The sequence below is a fragment of the Chelonia mydas genome, chromosome 2 (genome assembly GCF_015237465.2).
Source record: "Chelonia mydas isolate rCheMyd1 chromosome 2, rCheMyd1.pri.v2, whole genome shotgun sequence".
Taxonomy (NCBI): Eukaryota; Metazoa; Chordata; order Testudines; family Cheloniidae; genus Chelonia; species Chelonia mydas.
Window position 1 is genome coordinate 147,047,727 of NC_057850.1, and position 25,155 is coordinate 147,072,881.

At 41.8% G+C, this 25,155-nt stretch overlaps 1 protein-coding gene across 1 annotated transcript in view; it reads left to right on the forward strand.

Moving 5' to 3' along the window:
• Positions 1-25,155, forward strand: part of GALNT12 (polypeptide N-acetylgalactosaminyltransferase 12) — an 89,844-nt gene that overhangs the window by 23,724 nt on the left and 40,965 nt on the right. The window contains exons 2-5 of the mRNA XM_037893393.2: positions 1,248-1,417; positions 5,851-6,040; positions 11,187-11,372; positions 14,404-14,521. Of these exons, the coding sequence (XP_037749321.1) occupies positions 1,248-1,417; positions 5,851-6,040; positions 11,187-11,372; positions 14,404-14,521 (664 nt within the window). The remainder of the gene's footprint in view (positions 1-1,247; positions 1,418-5,850; positions 6,041-11,186; positions 11,373-14,403; positions 14,522-25,155) is intronic.

Genomic DNA, 25,155 nt, shown 5'->3' on the forward strand with positions numbered 1-25,155 from the left:
CCTTCTAATCCTATGATTCTATATATGTTGTATTTTCTATTCATGTTTTTATGGTTAAATAGTAGAAGGCGCAAACATCAACATTTATACTTATGGTATACATTCCATTCTAAAGGGCTAGGAGGGTCTTAAATTTGCAGTCTAGTCATCTGGTAGATTTGGAAGTTTCTTGAGACAGTGCTTCTACTGGTGTAGAAAAATAGCATTTTTGTAGTAAATCATTTTTGAGGATGGGTAAGCCACAGCAAATTCAATCTATTTGACATGGAACTGTTGCCAGGCAGCGGCATGGTATATTCTGCCCTCTATTTCTACATTGCAAGTAAAAATGCTGAAAAATATAAATTCTGTTCTCAGATTCCTTGATCTTACTCTCTGATCACAAAGCTGTAAAAACCTTATTGATCACCGTATGTTTGGAATTGTACAACTCTAGTCTTGGGTCTATTGTTGTAGATCAGCCCAGGAATTCTGTGTGAACTTTTTAATCAAGAGATACTAATATTTTTGGTGCCTGATGGCCATTTTTCAAAATATTTAGCAGGATTGTGAATTTGTTCTCCTTCTGCAAAGCCAATTATGTGTGTAGTTTTATGCCTTTCTCTGGTCTTGAGGTTTTTAGTATCATGTTCCAGCATTTTTATGGTCTTCTCAGAATTATGGCACTTTGTTGCACAAATTCCATTGTCTTTATCTGTCACTGAATTTTCTTTAAATATATTTTGGCTTTTTCTGTAGTAGCAATTTTGCTGTTGAGCACTTCCACTTTGTTCTCTAGCTTTGCAAAGTTAGCCTCCAGGACAAAAATTAAGTTATCAGTAACTTAGGTGAAAAATAATAGCACATCTTAGTTGCTGCAGTTTCCTCATTGGGTGTGTCTTCCTGTGGTGAGCTGGAGGCTCCAGCATTTTCCCCATTATAGCATTCTTCTTTAATGTGAAGTCATCTTCTGATGGGACAAAGATTGCATGTGAATGAGCCAGAGACATCTTCCCTTGTCTTTTTAGATGTTTGGATATTTTCGAAATATAAATGTAAAACTGAAGAAGTTACACTCCCCCTGAACAATAGCTACCTCACTAAGCACATTACATGACCTCCCTCATTGTTCCTTTATATCTTTGATGTGTTCTTGCTAAAAAAAAAAAAATTAGTAAGCACTATATGCAGTCTTCATTTGAAAACTGTTTTCTGAAAATTTACAGATAATTTCACACTTTTACTAATTTGGGTCCCCTTATTTACAGGTGCAAAGAGAAGAAATACGATTATCATAACCTGCCAAAAACCTCAGTTGTAATAGCTTTTTATAACGAGGCTTGGTCAACACTTCTGCGAACAGTTCATAGTGTTCTTGAGACATCCCCAGATATTCTGCTGGAAGAAGTTATCCTGGTGGATGATTATAGTGACAAAGGTAGGTATTTCATTGTATAAATAACTGTACTCTTCTCAGACAGACAAGGTGGGTGAAGTAAAAGTCTGCAGGAGTAGAAAGTATACTGATATGGTAACGGCTCACTAACATTTTGCAGTTGTTATGTTTAGCCATGCTGTAGCTTGAAATCGCTTTTACTTTGCCATCTGGTGGGACTGTCAAATTCAGTGTCTTGTTCAGCAAGTTGAGAGGAGGAACAGTCTGTCTATAGTGCTAACTTGAGACTTCAGAGATCTGGATTCAATTCCCTGGTCCACTGCAGGCTTCCTATGTGACTGTGGGCAAGTCCCTTTAATCTCTGTAGGCCTCAGTTCCCCATCTGTACCTCACAAAGTAGTTATGAGGATAAAGACATTGAAGATTGTGAGGCACTCACATGCTACAGTAGTGGGGACCCAGGTAAGATAGATAGCAGCTAGAAATATGTGTCATAAAAATATTAGGTATAGTTTTGTCTGCCACTCATAATGTAAGATCCTTATAATCTGTCTATTTGCAAATATTGTTATATGAAAGAAATGGCTTACTGCCCGGGGATATCTTTTTTTTTTAATTGCTACTTATCTTTTAAAAGCTTTCAGGATTTTGAGAGATACTGCTAATATATATATAATGCATGTTTACAGTTCTTTCATTCTAAAATATCACTTTGAATGTATGTGGAAGAATTAGGTATATTTTTCATACTCCTGTGGAATCGTGTATTAAAAGTAAGGGTTGTATTTGTAGAATACAAGGAAGATAGTGGATGGCAATACTTCTGTCCAAAGTCCACATGAGAGGGGAAATATGGAAAATTCTGAAAAATTAATTATCAAGAACATTCTTCTCCTAACATAACTTGTTCGAAATTCTTACTTTTCCCTTTTTTAAACCTCTACTTCATTTCCCTGCACTGTTAATTGATATGGCCTACAGTGAAGGATTGTAGAATGGATGTAAAATTTTATACGCAGATGAGTGATGCATTTAAGCCACTGGTCTTTTCAGTTTCTACAAAGTTCTGCTCTTTTCTGCCACAATTTATTTCTGAATATTTTTCTATTATATTAGCACATCTAGATTCAGAAGTATTACTCAACGATTTTTTTAATTGTGATGTACTTAATAAAAAAGGATATCTATCACAGTTTGTGTATCTTAAAACAACTTTTAAAAAACTACTTTAAATGTATATATTTTGAAATATACATTTTATGTTTCAACATATGCAATATAGTAAGCTATTGTCCACAACTTACTGGTATTTATTTTTGAATGTGTAATAAAAATACTGTAAATATCTTAAATGACCACACTAATGTAACATAAAGATTGGAAAATATAAATATGTACTTCAGGGAATGGTTCCCTGCATGATCAGTCACCGCACAGCTCCTAATCATAGGTGCTGGAACTAGGGGTACTGGGGGTGCTGGCTTGAAGTGATTTCCATTATACACATGGTTTACAGTTTGGTTCAATGGCTCTTAGCACCGCAATATAAAAATTGTTCCAGAACCCCTGCTCCTAATTGCTGAACTGACTGTGATGGTCCATTCTCATGGAGCATTTGAGCATACTCCATCCCAGGGATGCAGAGCCTGAGCAAGAATTCTCCTGCAATTGATCCTCCTAGCTGTCATGTGGCCAGGCAGTAGAAGTGAGAGCCAGGAGACTCTTTTCTGGACTCTCAGTGGGCTCCCCCAGCAGCCAGGCAATGTGGAAGAGGAGGAGGAAGAAGCTAACTGATTCAAATGTAAAGGAGAGGCAAAGAGGGGGACAGGAACAGGAGCTGTGTGAGAGGGACAGAGACAGGACATGGCAACAGGAGCAGAGGGGGAAAGGGACGGGGCAGAGGGGTGGAGATTTAAAATTAAGCCTATCTCACTGTTGGAGCAAAATGATTAAATCAATACAAACCTAATATTCTTTTTTAGGACAGTCTCCTTTTCACAGATAAATTGGTCTGCTTTTCAGCCCCTTCCTAAACTTTCATCAAAATGTTTACAGATAGAAGACTGATTACTGAAATATTGTACTATTATTCATGCAAATGGGACGATTTCTGCTATTGTACTTTTTTTTAAAAGAAAAACATATCTCCAAGTCCATTCACTTCCAGATTGCATTTTCAGCAGCTAAAATTATTTAAGGGACTGCTAAGAGTGTGTACAGGAATTATGCCCTTTTAGTGGGGTTTTCCAAAATGCCTGCTCTGATTTTTGTTTGTCATCTCTCTAAAAAACCCAGAAAGTCCACTTTGAATATGTATGGAGCAGTAACCATTTGCTGGTTATAGTGTCCTGATGACACACAGGCATTGTACCTAGTCAGGCATATTGCACACAAACACTGGAATAAAAGTGTAATTGCATTTTTACAGTTTCAACTGATAATCTTGATATTGCAGTGGATTGCAACTTTCAACTCATTCCAAATGAACATCAGGGAGGGAGCCTGGATTTTTATGCATATTAGTCTGCCTGAAATGACTTTCAGCCTCTTGATCAAGACCTTCCAACACAACCCCATGAACAATTGGAGAGCTCCGCTGTATACCACATGAATTTTGTTTTCGCAGTTCAAAAACCTGCTATCAGAAGCAAGTCACTCAGAGTGCTCAGCAGCTCAGGATCACCCGGGGTAATTCTGAGTGTTTTCTACATTGAGTTCTGGTCTGTGCCTGCTTTAGTGTTTTATACAGAGCTCCTCTTTTACACTGCAAAAACAGCAGCCCCTGGGCACATTTAATTTACACCTAAGGGTTATAGTTGTAAAGACATTTCCAACCCTCAGCATTGCAGAGTAAAGATTTTTTAATGCACACCCTCTTTCTTTTCTAAAATAATATCCTTTCTTGCCTCTCCAAATAAATGTTTTCGCCTTGCTCTTATAAGGCTACTTAAAATGAATTTACATTGTCTCAGAATTCTCTCAACATAAACTTTTAGGTGCAAATGAGATGTACATTCTCTGAGCATTTCTTTACAATAGTGCCTGGACATCCCCCAGAGTATTGGGGCCTTATTGTGCTAGGCAAAATGTATACTCCATAAAAATACGTAGTCTGTGACCTGAAGAACTCAGTCTCACCTGGAGTAGATATGTTAGGTACCTTTTTTTAAATAGGCACTCTTCAGAGTAGAACCACACTTGAAAAGAGTGCATTTTTCAAAAAATGGTATATACCAACTACACACGTACACCTTTCAATTGGAAATACGGGGTCAGCATCTTTGGTCCTGTCAAAGTCCCCTTTGCGCCATGGGAGCAGTGGAACCAGCTCCCTCAAACTTGCAGCTGAGCCTTTCCCAAGACGTAGAGAAATCTTTGACTGGTGTAAAACTGGTACAGCTGCTTTAACACAAGATGGAACAATTTTAAATAATAATTTCAATCATTTGGTGGTTTTGGTTGGTTGGTTGGTTTTAAATAATTGATTTAGATCAAGCTGAGGCTTTGTAAAAACCAAAAATATTGAAAATTAAGGCCCTCACCCTCCAAACGCTTCAATAGGTACTCATGTGAGTATTCCCCCTTGATTTCAGTCGGACAGCTTGTCCATAAGTTAAGCAAGTGCTAACTTCGCAGCATCAGGATCTAAATTGTATTTTATTAAAAAACATTACTATTAGTGGCATAAAATCTTTGTCACTTCAAAAGAAAATTGTTTCAGAGTTAATAAAGAAAAGCTGTTTAAACTTTCAATACAAGAACAAAGTTATTGTGAATTTTTTGTACACACAGGCCAAAATGTTCAAAATAGGATTAGGCTCCTAAAAAGTGGTATTTTCAAAAGCACTGTGTGATTTAAGAGCACACATCCTGACTTCAGACTGCAAACCCTAATGAAGGAGAACAGCACAGGCAAAGCATTTCAGTTTTCTTGACTTGTGGAAGTTCAATATGTTGGAAGGTGTTGGTTGCAAATGTAATATTGGCTATTTGTTTATCAATTTTGTATTTGAGTTTGTGGTGGTCTCACAATAAGGATGTTACTGTATTGGGCCCATAACTTGTTTTTTATAGCATAAATGGCCATTTTAAGTGTGAAACTTCTTAGTAAAAAAATCTATATAAAATTGAAAATGCTGCTAACAATTAGAAAACTAATTTAAAGAAACAAGTATAAATCATCCAAGTCAGCAATTAAAGGCTGTTAGAAAGGAAGAAAGCTAAGAACTAGCAACATGTAATTTAAATAAAATCTATTTTTAACAAGATATCATGATTTTTGTCCACCCTAGTTTTATATCGCCGGTTCCCTTGCCCTATCCAGGTATAGGGGACATGCCAGGATTGGGAGAAGGGCTACAGGCCAAATCGCACAGCACTGTTATCAGTGTATTACAACAGTGCTTTAAATACTATTTTTATAACCTACTATGTATAATAATTTTACAATGATCTGTTCAACTTCTTTGTAACAGACCATTTAAAGAAACCTTTGGAAAACTATGTGGCTGGTTTACGCAAGGTGCGTCTTATTCGCGCAAATAAAAGAGAGGGACTGGTTCGAGCTCGACTTCTGGGAGCTTCTCTTGCGAAAGGAGATGTTTTGACATTTCTTGATTGCCACTGTGAGTGTCATGAAGGGTGGCTTGAACCATTACTGGAAAGGTAAAGTTATACCAAATGTGCGTGTTTTTTCATTATAAACTTGAGAAAAAAGAGTCATCTGTTAAATTCCTGTGTTTTGTAGAGGTATTGAAAATATCATCGTTAACCACATCATCGTTAACCATAGTTGCCACAATGTGATTTCTGAGAGAATTCAAGTATTTGCTATTTGAAGTGCAAGAGAATGGTAAATATTCAATTTATTTAACAGCAAATTTTGTTTCTCTCAAGAACAGATTAATAGCCAATTAATATTGGAATTAGAGATTCGAAGATCCAATTTCCTTCTTCCTAAAGGAATGAAGGATTGTTGCCAGGAAGAGGGAACAATGTTTTATGTGGAACCCCGAACTTTTCGCCTAATTTGGTGTTTGTGATTAGAACTGGGTAACGTTTTTTGGCCACAGCTTTTTTCACTGAAAAATGCATATTCGGGTTGGCCAAACATATTGCAAATTTGTGTCGATTTTGGCAGCTTATTTCTGTTGGGGAAAAAAGGGGATAAAATTCAGAAATGTCAAAGTGGTGAGTTTCAATGTTTTCACAGTGAACAGTTTCAGTCTTTCAGGCTAGATTCACAAGGGGACTTGCATTCACAAATTGGAGGAGCTGGCAGTGGTGTTACCTCTTGCACACTATAAAGCAGTGGTGGGCAACCTGCCGTCCTGAGGCCGCACATGGCCTATCAGGATAATCCACTGGCGGGTCAACAGACAGTTTGTTTACATTTGCATGGCCACCCGCAGCTCCCAGTGGCTGCGGTTCACCACTCCCAGCCAATGGGAGCTGCGGGAAGCGGCAGCCAGCATGCCCCTGTGCCCCGCGCTGCTTCCCTCAGCTCCCATTGGCCGGGAATAGCGAACCGCAGTCACTGGGAGCTGCAGGCGACTGTGCAAATGTAAACAAATTGTCTGGCGGCCCGCCAATGGATTACCCTGACAGGCCGTAGGTTGCCCACCATTGCTATAGACCAAGGATTAGGGCATTCACCTGGGAGGGACAGACTGGGCTCAAGTCCCTGCTCCAGATCAGGGAATCAAACCTGGGTCTCCCACATCCCAGGTGAGTGCCCTAACCACTAGGCTATGAAATATAGGAGGGGGCACTACCACTGTGACTTCTCCTCCTCCATTCTGTGAATGCTACTGGCATTGAAGTTGCCTTGTGAATCTAACCCTTTGCTATTAATAGAAAAGTCTAGAAGTGTCCAACCTGAAATGATTTTTTTTCCAATTGTTTGGACCTGCCAATGAATCAAAAAATCATTTATTTTCACAGCTCTGTTGGTGACCACATTGTCAGCCTGGTAAGGGACCAAGGAACAGTTCTAGAGATATTCAGTTCTAGACAGAGGTTCACTAATCTCAGTCAAGATACACATAAGCAAGTTGGAAATAAGGGCAAAGAAGACCTTGCCTTCCTAGTTTTCAAGCAATCTATCCTTTCCATATACGTATGGAATAAAAAGGGCTGGGTCAGGCACTATGCAGAAGAGTTTCCAAAGGGACTGAATTAAGGTTGTGTGTACCCACACTATGATTTGAGTCCTGTATACTCAGTGATGCTTTGATTTACAGCTGTCATTTGACACATATGCCACTTCCATCACAGAATGATGCAGAATCCAAGCCTTCATTTAACAGAACAAATCACGGAATACGCATCTACATTACATTAAACCATTTGTAATACTGTTGCAGCTGCATCCATACACTACACAATCTACCTTTTTTAATACATTTTTCCTAATGCGAATGGAGCCATAGATGTGCCCATAGCAGAGGTTAGCTTCTCTCAGGGTCTGTAAACAATGCCATACCTTTTTTCTTCTTTCTGCTCTCAAAGCCACATCCAGACCCCTTCTAATGCCAGAGCTACACTTGCAAATATTTACAATGCCTGCAACAGACTTTACGAAGATTGTATTGAAGATAGGAGACTATATTAAACCCTTCCCAAAGGCACCAGCTCTTGCTGAGGCTAAAGGACATGATCCTCACCCATTTAAAGTCACTAGAAAGACTCCCATTGAGTACAGTGGACTTTGAAGAAGAGGCCAAAAAGTACAACTTTACAAAAAACACAAGTGATATTTCCAAAACTGCCTTACCCGAAGAGGTGTGGGAGCATGCATCACATTGACTTTCAATGGAAACATGCTCCTAAATTCCTTAGGCATGTTTGACGGCTTCCCACAAACTCACTGATTTTTTTTTTAATTGACCCGTTACAAACAACCTGTCTGATTTGTTTCCCCTAAATTTAACCTCTGGGACAGGACCATGTATGGTAAATTCCAGATATATTAGATTAATTGTACCAGATTAAATGGGAAACAGCAAGAAAAGGTGATTAAAAGAATCAGGATTTTAATACCAAGCGATTGAAGAAACAACCTGACCTAGGAAGAGGTATTCTGTAAGTAGTTTAGGTAGGCCAGAAGGTGGCAGTCTTAGGAAGGACTTTGGATGAATAGTCTGATTTTCTTTACTGAAAATGTAGTGAATTGCCTTCCATACAGCTCTATACAAATCAGCCTAATCAGGTGATCTCAGAATCTGGATCCCTTTTGTTGAGGATGGAACATAAATTAACTGTTTCTTACTTGTGTACTGAATATACTTTGGGTGATCTGGTTCAGTCTTAGTTTGCAGAAAAAGCAGATTTTTTTTATTTTTTGTTTGTTTGTTTATCTGCTTTCCTTTGTAATTACACCTGTGTGACAGGTACCTTTTTTTTTTTTAAATATACAGCAAAATATTTCTATGATTGGATGGAAAAATGTTCAGTGTTTCTTCAAGTTATGTGTGGATCCCACTGTACGTGCACATGCCCCTCATCATGTACATGAAAACAGAGCTGTTTTGATAAGCAGTGTCCATCAGGGCTGTGCATGCATCCTGTGCTTCCTCATACTCCCATATGAGCATGTGTCCATATAAAGGGCTGGGTGGCTTCATCCCTCTGTTCTGCCTGCTAGTTCTTCACTCAGGCTAAACTTCAAAACTTTCTAAAGTTTTTGGAGCCACTTCTGATCTACTGTATTGGACCACCATGAACTGATGCAACCTATTAGGACTCAAGTCTATTATTCAGACTCTGCCTCCCATACATACATCTTTGTACAGGGCTCCTTCTCATGGCAGACTCAAAACCTTCAGGCTTCAAACCCTGTGCATCCAGCGATGGACTAATCCCTCTGAAGGATGGGCACAGTAGGTGTCTCTATTTGCCTGGGGGAATTGCACATTCAGAGAAGATGCTTGGTGTGCTTGTCTTCCTCTGCTAGAATGCATAAATTGCGAAACACAAGGCTTAATCACCATCTGCTGGAACAGTCCATGAAGGTTTCCTCAGACCCTAAGGAAATGAGCTCTGGAATCCTGCTGGTGGACAAGCCAGCATGATTCAGCACCACACTGAGCAAGCAGGTGATGCCTAAGACTAGCATGGAGAAGATGGTGCTGAGGAAAGATCCAGCAGGTGTCAATAGCAGCTGAAGTCAGGTACTGAGAGGGCCACTCCAAACATGGAGGCAGAAGCTCAAGAAGGAGTGCAGTGTCCTCCCATAAGGACAAACACTGCTAAGTCTCCAGAGAGGAATCCACCAAGCCATGCAGGGTGTCAAGGCCTGGGGAGAAGCAGCAACCTACAATGCAGCAACTCCTTCAGCACCAACCCCAGCTCCAGTGATGCACCCCTTAGATTTGACCCTGGCCTGAGGAAATGGGACACATCGAAAGACCAAGCTGTCTCACCTCAGAGAATAAAAATCTGCTATAATGGTCAGGCTCTCTCACTGAACGTCAAGGCACTCTCCTTCAGGGATGTGAACGGTGTTAGACTCGCTGGAGCCCAGGGCAGAAGCTAAGCAGTGGGCCCCCACCCTGTCTTCTTTATCTGCTCACACATTGAATTTCTGCAACGTTTCTGAAGCCCAAGCCCCGCTGCATGGAGCCCCCTGTGGTGTGCGGTCCTGGGCAATTGCTCTGCTTGCTGTACCCCTAATGCTGGCCCTTTGTACCATCTCTGAGATCTGCAAAGCAGCTAAGTGAAGCAACCCACTAACTTTTGGTAGACATTCTGCGCTTGACATGGCAGCCAGGTTGGATGCCAAATTCAGGAGAGCAGTGCTTCAGTCACTTGTTGACAGATACAGCTGAAATCCCTCACTTCCACAATTCAGGGAGGATACAGCTTGTCTGTCACCTACAGAGGGATTGTCCACACTGACACATATTCAAGGAAGCAACAGTTACCCTACAGTAACTATTTTTCTTGTGATGTTGTAGTCTGTGTGGGTCACACAGCACACCCTCCATTCCTGCTTTTAGGAATCTTCGGTGACATGGGCTTTGGGTTTTGAGGGAACTGAGGGAGGGTCACAGCCACCCCGCCTTTTATGCTCTCATATACATAGGGCCCTACCAGTTTCACAGCCATGATAAACGCATCATGGACCATGAAATAAGCTCTTTCCCATGAAATATGATTCCCCTGCTGCGCGCTCCAAGGAGTGCCCCAGCCGGGGGCTCCTAGCTCCAGCTGGGCTGGGGAGGGACAGGACTTGTCCATACCCTGCACAGCCGCTCTTGGGCGTGGGGAGCTCAGATCCACCTCCGGGAACCTCCTGCAGCTGCCGGAAGCAGGAGTCCAGCTCTGAAGGCAGCACAGAAGTGAGGGTGGCAATCCTGTGGACCCCCTCCCACAACAGGTTTGCGACCCCGCACAATCCCCTTTTGGGTTGGGACCCCCACAGTTACAACACTGTGTGAAATTTACCAGTTTTCAAATCCTATAGCCATGAGATTGACCATAATGGACCCTGAATTTGGTAGGGCACTATATATAGAAGTACTAGGAGACACAGGGCCCAAGTGCAGCCCCGATGGACACGGTTAACAAAAAAACCTCTGGTCTTGTGTGCATGAGGCACAGGTGCACCTACAGTGGGATCCACACTGACTACAATATCTCAAAGAACCATACCTATGGTAAGTAACCGTTCATTACTTGTATTCCAATATATGTAAAATGGGAGTAAAAACTTTACTTTTGTATTAATAAACCCTTTCTTTAAACCTGCCATTTCTAGTTTCTGCTAGTATCAACAAAAATAACTTTTTTTCTTTCTAAAATAATTTAGAATTGGGGAAGATGAGTCAGCAGTTGTGTGTCCTGTGATTGATGTGATTGAATGGAATACATTCGAGTACTTGGGAAATGCTGGGGAACCACAGATTGGAGGGTTTGACTGGAGACTGGTCTTCACTTGGCATGTTATCCCAGAGAGGGAGCAAAAAAAAAGAAAATCCAAAACTGATGTAATCAGGTGAATATTATTTTGATGTATCTTCATTTTAAATGTCAAATTTTATAAAATTTACAAATTTTAACTTCAGCTGAATGTAAATAAAATAATTTGTATAACTAAGCACTTAGCATTCAACACTGAAACTGAAAATATAGAGTTTTAAAAAATTTGTTCTTTCTTTTTTTAATGTAGTTCCAGTCACCATGCTTTTGGCAACATTTTGCTTTTAAAAAAGAAATCTGCATTACTTTTGCTATGTAAATTGTCATGAATGCTTTTACTCAGGAAGCCTTTCTTGCCATATAAAATAGGTTTAATGCTAAATCTAATGGAATAACAGAAGAACACTTGAAAAAGATAAGGAAAGGAGACTTGGAGAGAATAGCAAGTGACGATTTATGCACACAAATAAGAAGCTTGGCAAACAGGCAAGAGGCAATAGTTAAAATGAAATCATAAGATTTGATAGTACTGAAACAGGCAGCCTTACTCATATATTAGCAGCTTATTGTCCTATTAAGAGAGCTGGAAAAATCCATTAATCAAGAGTGAGTAGGAATTTTTCCTGGGTGGGTGTCATCAGTTTGTTCAGAATCTCAGCTTTTGATGATATTTAAAATAAAAGTTTTAAAAAAATCCCAAATATGAAAAATGTAAACCAATGCAGTGATGTCTTTCTGTGTTTTCAGAGACACAGCTCTGGAGGAGACAGAGCAAGAGGGTGCATGCTGCTTAGGGCACTGGTGTATTATGGCCTGACAAGCAGTCTTGGTCCTTGGGCTAGTAGGTTTCATATACATTTTTTAGGCCTTGCCTATCAACACCGGTGGGTTTAGTCAGAGTAGCTACGACTCCACATGAGTGATGGTGGCAGAATCAGGGCCTACGGGCTGATGAGTGCAACTATTCATTAGTGAGTCCTTACTCCATCAAGTAGTCTCATTTAACTAAATGGGACATACTCACATAGGTATGCATAAGGGTTGTAATAATGGGTCCTAAATAAGAAGCTAAAATGGGAAGGATACTGTCCTTAGGAGGAGACAGCAAAAGCAGTGAGGAGTAATGACCCTGTGTATGAAATGTATCACAGGCAACGGAAGACGTAAGAGGAAGAGGTTATGATAATCTATTAAGTAAAGCTGGGGAGTGTTGGCAGAAATAAATGATTAATTGTACGTGGTTAGCATAGGCCTACAAACATTGAGCTACTGGAGAAGGCTTTTCTTGAGGAAAGCTACGTCAGCTCATATGGAAAGAAGTAATTCTGCAAGATCAGGCTGTATCTACAGGTTCAAATCTAGATAGTGATGGTTCTCCCTTTATTCTCAAGCTAAATTGGCCAGATCCTCAGTTGATGTAAACTAGCATAGCTCCACGAACTTCAGTTAGCTACAGTGTTTTACACCAGCTGAGGATCTGGCCCATAGAATTCTGTATGGAAGTTTTAGATAAGACTTTAAACAAACATCCCACACAACAAACATATATTCAATTTGAGCTCATGATGCATTTTTTGGAAGAGATAGGGTTTGCCCAGTGTAATTGTACTAAATGGCCACTGATCCCTGCAGTTGTATAACATCCTGTGTGTTGCTGGGTGGATGCTGGCCTCCACCTTGGAGGCGTCTCCAGTTCAGCAGTGGATAGTATGCTCCAGGAACAGTATTTGTATTCTCATAATTTAATTAGTGGCCCCTGCCTTTATTTACAACCTATCCTCCAAAGCCTTCATCAAATACAGAATTATTCATTTCTTCGTAGGCTTTTTAGGGCTCTTGTCACCAGAATATCTGAGTGCCTCACGAACATTAAAGAATTTATCTCCTCTGAGAGATGAGACCATTATTTTTTAAAGACGGAGAAACTAAGACAGTAGTGCAGTACTTCTCAACATATTTTGGTTCACAAGCCCCAAAAATAGTTTAAACATACGTATTCCACAGCTCACTAAGTCACAAGATCCTTTGGCTACAAAAGTTTGTAGGATTATTTTTTATCGTGGTAAAAAATGGGTAGTTTTGGGGTGCTGGGTAGGAAATGTTTGGGCTTGTGGGGCTGCTGCTAAGAGATAATACAAGGCTCTGGGGATTATGGATCTTGGATAAGGGTATATAGTTAGCTGAGGGAGCAATGGTGTTGGGTGGGGGAACTGGCTTCTGTTTGTGGGGGGACAAGTGCTGGAGTGAGGCAGGAGAGTTGGCTGCTGGTGGAGGTTCTTCTGTCTTTTCTGCCTCACCTTGCTCCACCGGAACAGCATGCAGCTACAGGGCAGAGAACGTGCTGTTGCAGTGGGTTGCCTGTTCGACCTCATTTTGACTTAGTAATGTGAATTGATCACTCAGCTAAAAATGTAGTAGTAGCCTAGGTGTAGTGATCACAACCTAATTAAATTTGTTATGTGCAAGAAGAATATAGTCCTGACAGCAATATATGTATTTGCTGCTTTAAAAGGGCCAACTCTTCCCACAGCTGAAAACAATTTATAGACAAAATTATATACATTCTATGTAGATAGCATTGCTCCACTGGAAACGACAGACTTGGATTTCCCTGGCAGACTTCTTGACTCAGAATCTGTCAAAATGGCTATTTATGTCACATTTTGGCCTCTCCAATTACATTAGTTAGGCACTGTCAACAAATTTAAAAAAAAACACTTGAGAGCATATCATTTCAAGGGTTATACCCACTTTAGGGGCTTAATCCATTGAAGTCTGAGAGTTTTGTTATTGACTTAAGTGGGAGCAAGATTAAGCCCTTATTTTGTTGAAGGCAAGAGGCATGTATTTTCATTCATTACAAAGCAACTGTGTCCTGTGGTGACACTAAAATATACCTTGCTTTATCTTAATGTTATATTTACTTTACCAGAATTTTTTTTGCAAGTCCATTCTTAATGCTTAAATATTATATCACTAGGATATTTACCTGATGTGTTGTCTATTGTTGCTTTGTAATTAGAGAACAATTAAGAAAATAGTAGATGTATGTGTAGATTCCTCCCCCTTCGCCACACCCAATCCAGAATGATTTTTCTCTTGCATAGGTCTCCAACCATGGCTGGTGGATTGTTTGCTGTCAGCAAGAAATATTTTGACTATCTTGGCTCTTATGACACAGGAATGGAAGTATGGGGAGGAGAAAATCTTGAATTCTCATTTAGGGTAAGTGACACAATCAGCAATTTTGTTGGAGGGTAAAAACTGGCTTTATCTTACACTTGCTTCTTTACATCTTCTGCACGGGGAGGTAGGCTTAACATAGAGCTCTGTAAACGTGGCAGTATTTGCACAGAGATTTCCAAGAGTTTGTTTACATCATTCTTATGCTCCAGAAATTATACTTACCCCCACAGTGGTCATTTTGGAAGCAAAATGTGCAGAAATGTACTTTTATTCAGAAAGTCAGTGTGAAATTTTGAGAAGTGGGATGATGGCCATCTTTGAAAATTGCCTTTGGTGGACTGTGAAGTAAGGAGAGAGGATGGGAGGAAAGAGAAGTTTATAGCTATATTGACCCATACCTGGAACTTCTATAGTGGTTGGAGTGAGAGGGAAGGTGGGAGGAGAGAAAGATACAGCAGCTATTGATAGAGCAGAGGCCAGACCGTGCTCCTTCAAAGCTTTACCCAGTTTGACTTTAGGAATAGACTGGGGGCATCAACAGCAAACCCCTTGCGAAGATGGTGAAAAGGGATGATCTACATACCTCCATCGCAATAAATTGGGATCACTGCCAAGAGGGCTCTCTTAAAGAGCACCCACAAAGCAGTGTACTGTGCAACAGGATGATGGTTGTGCAGTTCAGAGGTGGGAGAACTGCCATGCATGAAGTAGTAGCATCTCACGGGTTAGTGGGTCTGGCTAGTCTCTCCAGGGATAGCATTCGGAGAACAATTGAGGTAGGTGGCTATGCTAGAGTGGGAAGGGTTCCTTGGTACAGAAGGAGGGAGGAGATACAGGCCAACACATTTTGATGGCAAAAGGGCTTCTTGTTCTCTACTTTTTCTGTGATTACTGGTACTGCTGCAGTTTTCCAAGTGAGCACTGGCTGTTCATGCTTTACCCCATGTGGTCCTCCTCTTGCTAGAGGTGCATTGTTAGCTTGTAGTCCAACTTAAGGTAACATTATCAGCTTGAGTGGGCTTCAGAACTGGGTACTTGGGATTTTATTGTTTTTGCTCATCACCAGAAAAGACTTTTGGCAATATTGATATCTCTGTGGTAAATCACTCTTTTTTGTTGCACAGCTTGTCTCAGAATTGATTACTCATGGGTTAATGCCCGCCGCCTGTGGAATCTGGAGGTGGTCCATTATTGTTGCTGGAGCCTCCAGGACTAAGCTCCACCCTTCAGTTTAGGCCACCAGATATTCTGCTTCTGGTGGTGGAACAAGTTGGTGGTGCAGTTTCTCCTATTTTCTTTGAAAACCTTTTTATTTTTATTCATTTTTGTGCAGTGGTGACTTAGTCTTCCTCTTCGGTTTCCTCTACCCCAGATTAGGTTTCAACCACCTGGATGTGTCACTGCAGCACCCTCCTGCCAGCCTCCTCTGGCCCCACTCAGGCATGGCTGAGCTGTCCTGCAAACACCTGGCTTAAATCTAATGTGAGGCAGCACTTGCAGGCTCTGCCAGGGGTGAAATATGCCCTGCCTGTTCCCAGAACCAGGGGCTCGGAGTCAGACTGGCATGCTAGGTCCCCACCCTGCCCTGTGAAGTCACGACTTCAAAGCACAAAAGCCCACTTGGGTTTTCTGAGCTTTGGGAAGAGAACCTAAGGACAAGGAGAAAGCTATCGGGCCAGCTTAGTGGGCAAGTCCTACAAAAGAGCTGGGCTGGAGGTGGAAAAACCCTGATCCAGATACTGAAGAGGGTCCTCCGCTCCTTGGGGAAAGTAGCAGGGCTCCTACCCAGCTCCCCTTCCTCCCACTACGAATTGGGGGAGTTTCATGACACTCAGGGTAAGTGCTGCAAACCCTGGAGATTCCCAAAAGGCAAAAGCAAGTGTGTCCTTTGCAAGGCAATAATAAATATTGTTGGGGTGATAATCAGGAGTTTAACCCCTTCTCCTTTACCTTCTCCCACTGAGAGTGTGTTTGCTGGGGCTTTTCTCTTACACAGATGCCGTCTCACAAGGCTCTGTACCATGCTCACTGCTCCCCACCCCCTTGCAGCATGTCTGGGCATCTGAAGAAGCCTGTCCCCACTGTGCAGCCCTGCTTCAGGCTGCAGCCTACTGGGAATTGTGCCCGGCTGGCTCCCAGCCCAGGGACCCTCACTCTGCCGGGGACGGGGCTAAGAGTCAGGCAGCAGTGGAATGGGATTTGTGCCTTGTGATCATCAGCCAGCCCTCGCTCTGCCAGGGACAGGGGCCTCCCTTTCTCCACCTCTCCCCTGCTCCAAGGCTGGCTCTGCACACTGGCCTTATGAGCAGTAGGCAGTCTGTGCCCAGACCAGAGGTACTTGCCAATTCCACTCCCCACAAAGCTGCACCTTCATGGGATTACAGGGAGGCAAGTGAGAATTCCCTTCTCATGATCAGATGATCCTGACTGACTGAGGAAAGCCCTGAGTGGTACTAGGTTGCTCCTACAGCACTTACCGGGGTGCTAACCACCCTGGGGGAGCCGGCAGACAACCTTTCAGCTCCTACGGACATTTTCACAACTGAGGTATGTGTATCAGTACCCTCCTCTGTTATGTGGTCCCCAGGCCATGGTGAACATTGTACTACCGTCCTCCTGTAAACAGTCAGGAGAAGAAATACCACACATGCATCACAAAAAAACAAACATCTACTGGAATTTTCCAGCACAGTACACCAGTGTCTTTCAAGTAACTCATTAATATTAATAAAAGATCTTCCCTTTCAAGCTTTATTAGATACATGGTTTTCCATTGATGCCTCCTTTGAGGACATCATAAGATCCAAATGGGGACATCTGATTAAACTAAATGTTAAACTAACACATTTGTACATAAACAAAGAAATTTCATACATTTTGGGAGTCTAAAGGTGCGGCAATAGCTGTACCAGTGAAAGACATAATCACACCATCTGAAGGGGACTTTCTTCCAAAAGACCTCATAGACTACAGTAGTGATGGCACACAGCACAGCAATTTCAAAACCTCAGCAATAGCCTTTCAAACCAAAGGTTTTTCATACATTTAGTAAGGAAAGCCTACTGTGCGGCAAATAAGTGGCTCATTGTCTAAAGGAATGATCCTTGCTTGGATTGGGACATCTTGGGTTCTGTCTTGGTGAAGATGTGATTTGTGACAAGCAATGGTTCTAACTTGGCGGTTGCAAGGAAGCCATGTTATACCCACAAATAGCCATTGTTCATCCTAAATGGATATCTTGTGCAAACTTGCAGGTGAGGAGCCATTGGGGGAAAATCAGAGAAACTAGTAGCTGGGCTTGCAAAGATGCCTCAGCCCTCACGGTCGAAGCCAGCATAGCAATCTATTGTTGGCTACAAACACCAGTGGTATCCAAGAAGGGACTATTACCCTCACAGAGAGAAAAATCTGGAGCAGAAGCTTATAAAGCAACCTAGAAAAACTGTCTTCCAACCACCAAAATCCTCATTATGGAAAGACAAAGAGCATTTGCATACAAGCATTCACATTTCCTGTACAAGATTCTTCCTTCTGATCCACCCTCATAACCTCGAGCTTTAAGTGGCTGGTTGTAGTCACAGCAAGGCACAGGTTGCATGTTATGCACCTATACCCATGCACGGACAACATGCCAATCAGTACTCTGTCCAGAGAAAAAGACCCATTCTGAAATGAACAGCTGCTGGAAAGGATTCATAGCCACCAGTTCTTCAAAATCCAGAGGAGCTTTTGATCACAATGCAGAGAATTGCTCATCCAGGGCTCAAAACAGACATGGCTCTGGCTGTAATTTTACCACAATGATAAAGATGTGCAAAGATCCAAAATTTCATCACATCGAACATTTCCTGAGGATCCTCAGTAGCCAATTATCTCCAATGGTTGGGATTCCTAGTGCCATGCATCCGCTTTGGCCCCTGAGTGGATTTCTCAAAATGCACCTGCAAAAATTATTTCTGAGGAAATAGAATCATGCACTTGATGCAACGTAAAATTAGGAGTCATTCTCAGATCACAGCTGAATGCCTCTTTGTGGGGAGATAAGGTAAGTACATACAACGTGCTGAAAGCCAGCCCAACTTTCACTCTAGACCTTTGCATACTCTCTGTGGCAGCAAGCATACTTGGAAAACAAATTTCCAAAATCTCACAGTATATGTCCTTTTAGTTTATTTCAACACCTCTATCAGGGTGTGTCTTTAAAAACAAAAAGAAAAACCCACAAACATATGGATCGGGTTCTGTCTGTGACAGTGACTAGTACCAGCTGCATCAGTAGAAGGTGCAAGAAACCATATAGTGAGCAATTATGGTAGTTGCAGAGGAAGTCTCCTCCTACTTCCTGGTTGAGATTGGCTTATGATTGGGCATGAGTGTTGATATCCTTTCTGAAACCAGGAAGTAAACATGCCATGCCAATGGAAATAATTCCTGGGTAAAGAAGAATCTGCTACTTTTCAAGACAGTTTACATAAAGGATACAGAAAAGAGGAAAAGGGAGAGTTGTGGTCCTCCTCCTAGTCCTCTACTGGCCCAGAAGGAACTTTGCACTTGCTAGATAGTCAAGGACTCCACATTGTACCTGCGGAAAACATAAGAGCTCTTGAAGCAGAGATTCCTTCATTCAGACTGTGAACACCTAGAGCTAACAGCCTGGGTATCAGAAGAGAAGTATAGGTCAGCATGGATCCTCCATTCTCCCTTGGAAATTCTGGAGTAGGCTTCCAAGGCAGGGGTATGGAATCCCCGTTACTGGAGGCTTTTAAGAACAGATTGGGCAAACACCTGTTAGGGATGGTCTACGTTTACATGGTCCTGCCTCAGGGCAGGGGGCTGGACTTGACAACCTCTTGAGGTCCTTCCAACTTTATATTTCTATGATTCTGTGGCTAACCTCTCATACAGTTTGGTATCCAGACAGAACTCAACCAGGATATTTCATTCCTTGATCTGGTCAAAATAACATTTCTAGTGTGAGGGGAAACAAAGCTCTTTGGGGGCAGCAGCTGCAGCTGTGTTTGTTTAATACCCAGCCTAATGGGGCCCTAACCTCTCATAGCTTATTGTAATACAAGTATTATAATAATCCCAAAGCTCTGGTGATCTCAGCTACACTAGTGTTTTTCCAGGCGGGTTGGTGTGTGTCCTGTAACCAGGCACTGTAGAAACATAAGTACCAGCCATAGTGGCATTTTATAGCCAGGCACATCAGATCTTCCATTTGGGAATCAGATGCCAAGTTTAATCATAGTGACAAATTATACAAGTTTGTGGCTGGTCTTTCTAGTGCCCATTACCTCTGAAAGGCAAGTTTGAGAATTTGTTCCCACATCCCTACAAGAACCACACTGCCTTGAGGAAGGGGTTATCCTTATAGCTCCAGAAATCTTTCTCTTCAAAGTAAGTTCCTCTTTTTCACAATTCCTGGGAAAACAGTTCTCCCATCACTGTGTTCTAACACCTGGAAGGTTATGGCATAAATGGACTAGAGCTCTAAAGATATATTTCAAGCATATGGAGTACATATGCCAACTGCACCCTTTCATCTCATTCTGTCCAAAATGCCAAGGCCGACGGCCTCCAGGTTGCTGCAGGCAAGACGTAAAAATTCTGCACCAGTTGGCATGCTAGGCATCTGGGAAACAATTCACAGCAGTCCCTTTAGGCACAGAGGGAAAAGTGTCTGAGTCTCCTCCGTGGAAGATTTGCAAAGTAAGTTTCCATTCCCCTGCAGAGGCATCCTTTGGTAAGAAGGGGCTACTGGGTTGGTTCCCACATAATTCCTTAGTTTATACTACTCTTGCTTTATATGGGGAGAACTTCCATTCCTGCCTGTTACTGTACAATAATAATTAAACTCTGCTTATCCTTTCCCTCCTATGTCTGGTATTTACTGATCGCTACATCCCCTGAGTAATGAACGAGGAGAGAAGCTGTGCAGCCAAATGAGAATTTTCATACCTGATAAGTTTATTTTATTTCTGTCAGCACCTTCTCTCCAAATTCAACCCAACCTGGTGGTCTGGTAAATGAACAGAATATAAATTGAAAATTTTCTCTAAAGGGAGGCTTAGACATATATTGGGTTAAGGTTAATTTAATACATTAGCGGTTTGGCAACTTGGTATAAGGTAAGGCTGGAGTGTTTCTACAACTGTGGAAGAACTCTTCTCCTGGCCCAGTTTGAGGGTGGAGCTCAGTCCTGAAGCATCCAGTAGCAACAATATTGGATCACCTCCGAATTCCATAGCTGGTGGGGGCATTTACCCATTCGTAATGAATTCAGAGAGACGCTGCTAAGAGAAAGAAAAAGGATCAGGTACAAAATTTCTCATTTTTTCCCCCTCTTACCCTGTGACAGTGGATTTAAGTAATAGACAGTTTTATGGTGACATCTACTGAAGCAAGGAGGCAGAGAGTTCCATTAGTCTCCTGAAGCCTGGAGTGTCTTTCTACAGTTTGCTTTTCCTCCTAACTTTGGAAAAAAGGAATCTTCACTACTGCTCTCTCCTGCCTGATTCTGTAGTGCAGGGACCAAGAAGACAGGATAAAAATGAAGAAGCGGGTTAAAAAGAAAAGGACAGAAGAAGTCTGATGGCTTTGTTTCAAATTGGACGGAGAGGATGAAAGGCAATCTTCCAAACCCTGAGGCCAAGTACCCAACCTTCTCAGTCAGGGCCAGCCATTGTCTGATGTCACAGCTCCTTCCTCTGCATAAAGATGGAGTGAGGAAGGGGTCACCTGCAGGCAGAAATTGCATTTTTCACATGGGGAATACAAGAGTTGTCTAGCTGGATGGTTAGAATTGCATGAAGGCAGGGAAACACCAGAGGGCCCTTTGCTAGGTTGTACCTCAAGGGAGCCCCTTTTGAATGAGGTTGGGTTCCTCTCTCATCCCAAGATATCCTTTCCTGGATATTGGTATCTCTGTTGAGCCAGTTTGGAGTTTGAGGTGTGGTCCTCTGGCTGTTTGTCTCAGGGAGGATGTCCTATTCTGGGGAGGCATAAAGCAGTTCAAACAAAAATAGCCCTGCACCCCATAACATGGTCTAGGCTCACCCTGTGGTTTCCTGCAAGGCAAAATATAAGTAGTCTCTGCGAAGGGGGCCTGGACTCCTAATCCCATGTGTCCAAAGGACCCTGAAGTTCCTAAAAAGGAAAACAAAACAAAAATGGTCCCTCTACTCTTCAGCATCTTCCCTGACAAGCAGCCCCTGCTCTGTGGAGTCTGGGAGCCCTGTGTTCTAGCTCTGCTCATCTCAGATTGCCACCCTGGACTGGACTTGGATCCTCCCTTTTAAGGACCCACTGCTCTCCAGGTGCAACAGGCTTCACAGATGCACCAGGTTGAAGCTGATTGTGTCCGAAGAATGTCTTTAACATCTTCCTGACTGGAGTGCAGGAATCTGCCCACCACAGTCTCCAACAGGCTGAATCTAGAGCAGCAGAAATTCCTGCAGGACCTGAAAGAACAGGAGCAGAAGGGGGATCTCCCAGGGTGGGGCACAGAAGGCAGCTGGGGACAGAAGAAATACCCCTCAGAGAAGGATTTATCAGAATTGGGAGCAGAAGGAGACCTCCAGTTCTGGAACTCATGGCTCTACAGAGGCAGAGAAAGGTAAAGACATGGAGCAGGGCTGCAAGCTTGGATCCCTGCCCTCTTTTGTGATACGTCACATGGAGTTGGAGCCAGGGAACAGGGATGCTGCTTTACTCTGCTTTCCCTGCTGCTCAAGGTGCTGAGGAAGATCAAGCAGATAAAGCAATTGTGATTTTGCTGTTTCTGTGGCTGCTCCTAGGTTTTCAGGCCTGAAAATCTAGAAATGAGTCCTCCCATGGCTGGTCCCAAGATCATCTTGAGGATTGGTATTTTACATTGTTTCAGGCTGGCTGTGTATGAGTTCAGCAGATCAATTTCCTTAAAGAAGGTTTCTCCACTGAGTTGACAGACTGGTGAGCAGCAGAAAATTCTCTGCCTTTTGTACTTTTTTATATGGAAGATATTTGTGGCTTGATGTGGCACCCTAAGCATTACTCCTCTGTCTTGCTCATGGCAGAATGTCATGGACTTCTTTCTGTTGGGATTCAAAAAGGAACTCAAAGAACAGTTAAGATTTTCATCAAGTGATTCACCCATAGGACTTGACCCTCATTTTGCACATTCTGATGGGGGACCCCAGTCAAGCCTTAGGGAAGATTCCTTTGATTTCTTTCCTTTCAGAGGGCTGTCCTTATTGCAGTACCTTCAGCCAGATGAGTGAGTGAATTGAGTGCCCATCATCTCTTCTCCGTATCTCCAACTGGTTTTGGAAAGAGTTTTTTCAGTGTTCTCTAGAATTCATGCCCATGGTGAAAAGTGATTTCCACCTGAACAAACCCATTGTTCTTCTCATCTTGGTCCAAACCGAATATACCTCCTAGGTCAAGAAAATCTGCCTGTGTTGGATGTTAAGACTTGAGAACATGTCTGTCTGTCTGTCTGTCTCTTTTCTCGTGCTTTAATTTTCTAAACTGAAGAAAGTATTTCTTTGGTTTTGGGAGTTGCACCAAGGACAAGGGTCCAGCTAAAGACAACATTGCTAGACGTGACCGAAGCTGCATTGTGAGTGTAGAATCATAGAATATCAGGGTTGGAAGGGACCTCAGGAGGTCATCTAGTCCAACCCCCTGCTCAAAGCAGGACCAATCCCCAACTAAATCATTCCAGACAGGGCTTTGTCAAGCTTGACCTTAAAAACCTCTAAAGGAAGACAATTCCAGCACCTTCCTAGGTAACCCATTCCAGTGCTTCACCACCCTTCTGGTGAAAAAGTTTTTCCTAATATCCAACCTAAACCTCCCCCACTGCAACTTGAGACCATTGCTCCTTGTTCTGTCATCTGGTACCACTGAGAACAGTTTGGATCCATCCACTTTGAAACCCACTTTCAGATAGTTGAAAGCAGCTATCAAATCCCCCCTCATTCTTCTCTTCTGCAGACTAAACAATCCCAGTTCCCTCAGCCTCTCTTCATAAGTCATGTGCTCCAGCCCCCTAATCATTTTTGTTGCCCTCTGCTGGACTCTTTCCAATTTTTCCGCATCCTTCTTGTAGTGCAGGGCCCAAAACTGGACACAGTACTCCAGATGAGGCCTCACCAATGTTGAATAGAGGGGAATGATCACGTCCCTTGATCTGCTGGCAACGTCCCTTGATCTGCTGGCAGATCGAGTTGATAAGTCTTGTGCAGAGCTTGACAGATGCCATTTGGCTAGAGGAATCTCCACTTCATAGTCAGTGAGCAGTGAGGCATAAGTTTCCAAGGTGTGTAAGACAAGTGACCTGTTATCTCCTTACTCCTTTTACATGTCATTATCAACTGGACCTCTCCGCTCTCTGAATGCCTCCTTTGGCAACAAGTCTTGCTAGTGGCACTAAAAAGTAAACTCACCTCCTGGTGTTAGTACTTGCTATATCCACTTTCTGTCCCTTAATGCACTGTCATAGGATGGGAGAAAAGAGAGATATTGGAGAAGGTAAAATTACTTATAGGTAATTTTATCATAGTCTCATTTTCTCCTCTCCTGAATTCCACCTTCCATGTTGCTGTGTGGTATGCCACTGTGAGCTTGTTTCATTATTTATCTAGTGTACTGCTTCTCCTGTTTCTCCCACTGGAGGGAAGAGTCTAGATGAGGTGTATATCATCCAGGACAAAGTTTCAGAATGCTTTGCCTCTCTGCTTCCCAATAGGTGGCATCATAACATTGCCTATCCCTTAATCCACTAATGAAAAATGGGAGAAGAGACAACAACAAACAGATTAGCCAGAAAGTGATTTTCCCCTCTCCTTTGTTTAATATATTTGATAGTTTCCCTCATAATATAAAAATCCATTTTTTAATGAAAAATGTTTACTGTATAGATGATTTTTTTACATATGGTCAAAGTGAAGGAAAAAAGTCTGTCATTCTAGTGTTTTTAGTGGAAAATTCCAGTGCTTTCTAACTGAAAGCCTTGTGCTAAGCAGAACTAGAACAGACAGACAGACACATACATACCATATTATAGTGAAATTTTTCAGCTGAATTTTTTTTTGGCAAAAAATGCACATTTGGCAATACCAAAATATTTCTCAAATTCATGTCAGTTTCACTGAATTGTACATGTCAAGGGAAAAAGCAAACAAAATTCTTGAAAGTTGAAGTGGTTTGTTTTGATCTGATTTTTTTTATTCAAAATGACTTTTTGTTTTTTTAATAATTTCCTTCCTTTTTATTTAAAAAATCATAAAAATCAAAAATTACAGTTCAAGTCAAATGTAGCATTTTGTTTAACCAAAATATGTCTTTTAAAATGTTTTGAAAGTGCCTACAAAACAAAAAATCAATGCGCACAGCTCTACATTAGCTATACATTATGTATTAAGTACTCTTATGTTCTGCTGGATGGATGTGGTTTGGTGGGAAAGGAGAACTTTCTCCAGTTCTACCCATTAATACCACATTTACCATTTAGTAGCTGGGTTTTTGTTATGCTGAATTCTTTACTTAGTTTTTACAGTTGTTCATTTTGTATCTCAGTTTATATAGAGATCAAAATATGTCTTCAGTATTAAAAAAATAAAAATCTGGCAGTGTAATGTAAGTGTAATCTCTTTAAAAGGGTGACCGATTTTGTACAATTATGCCTT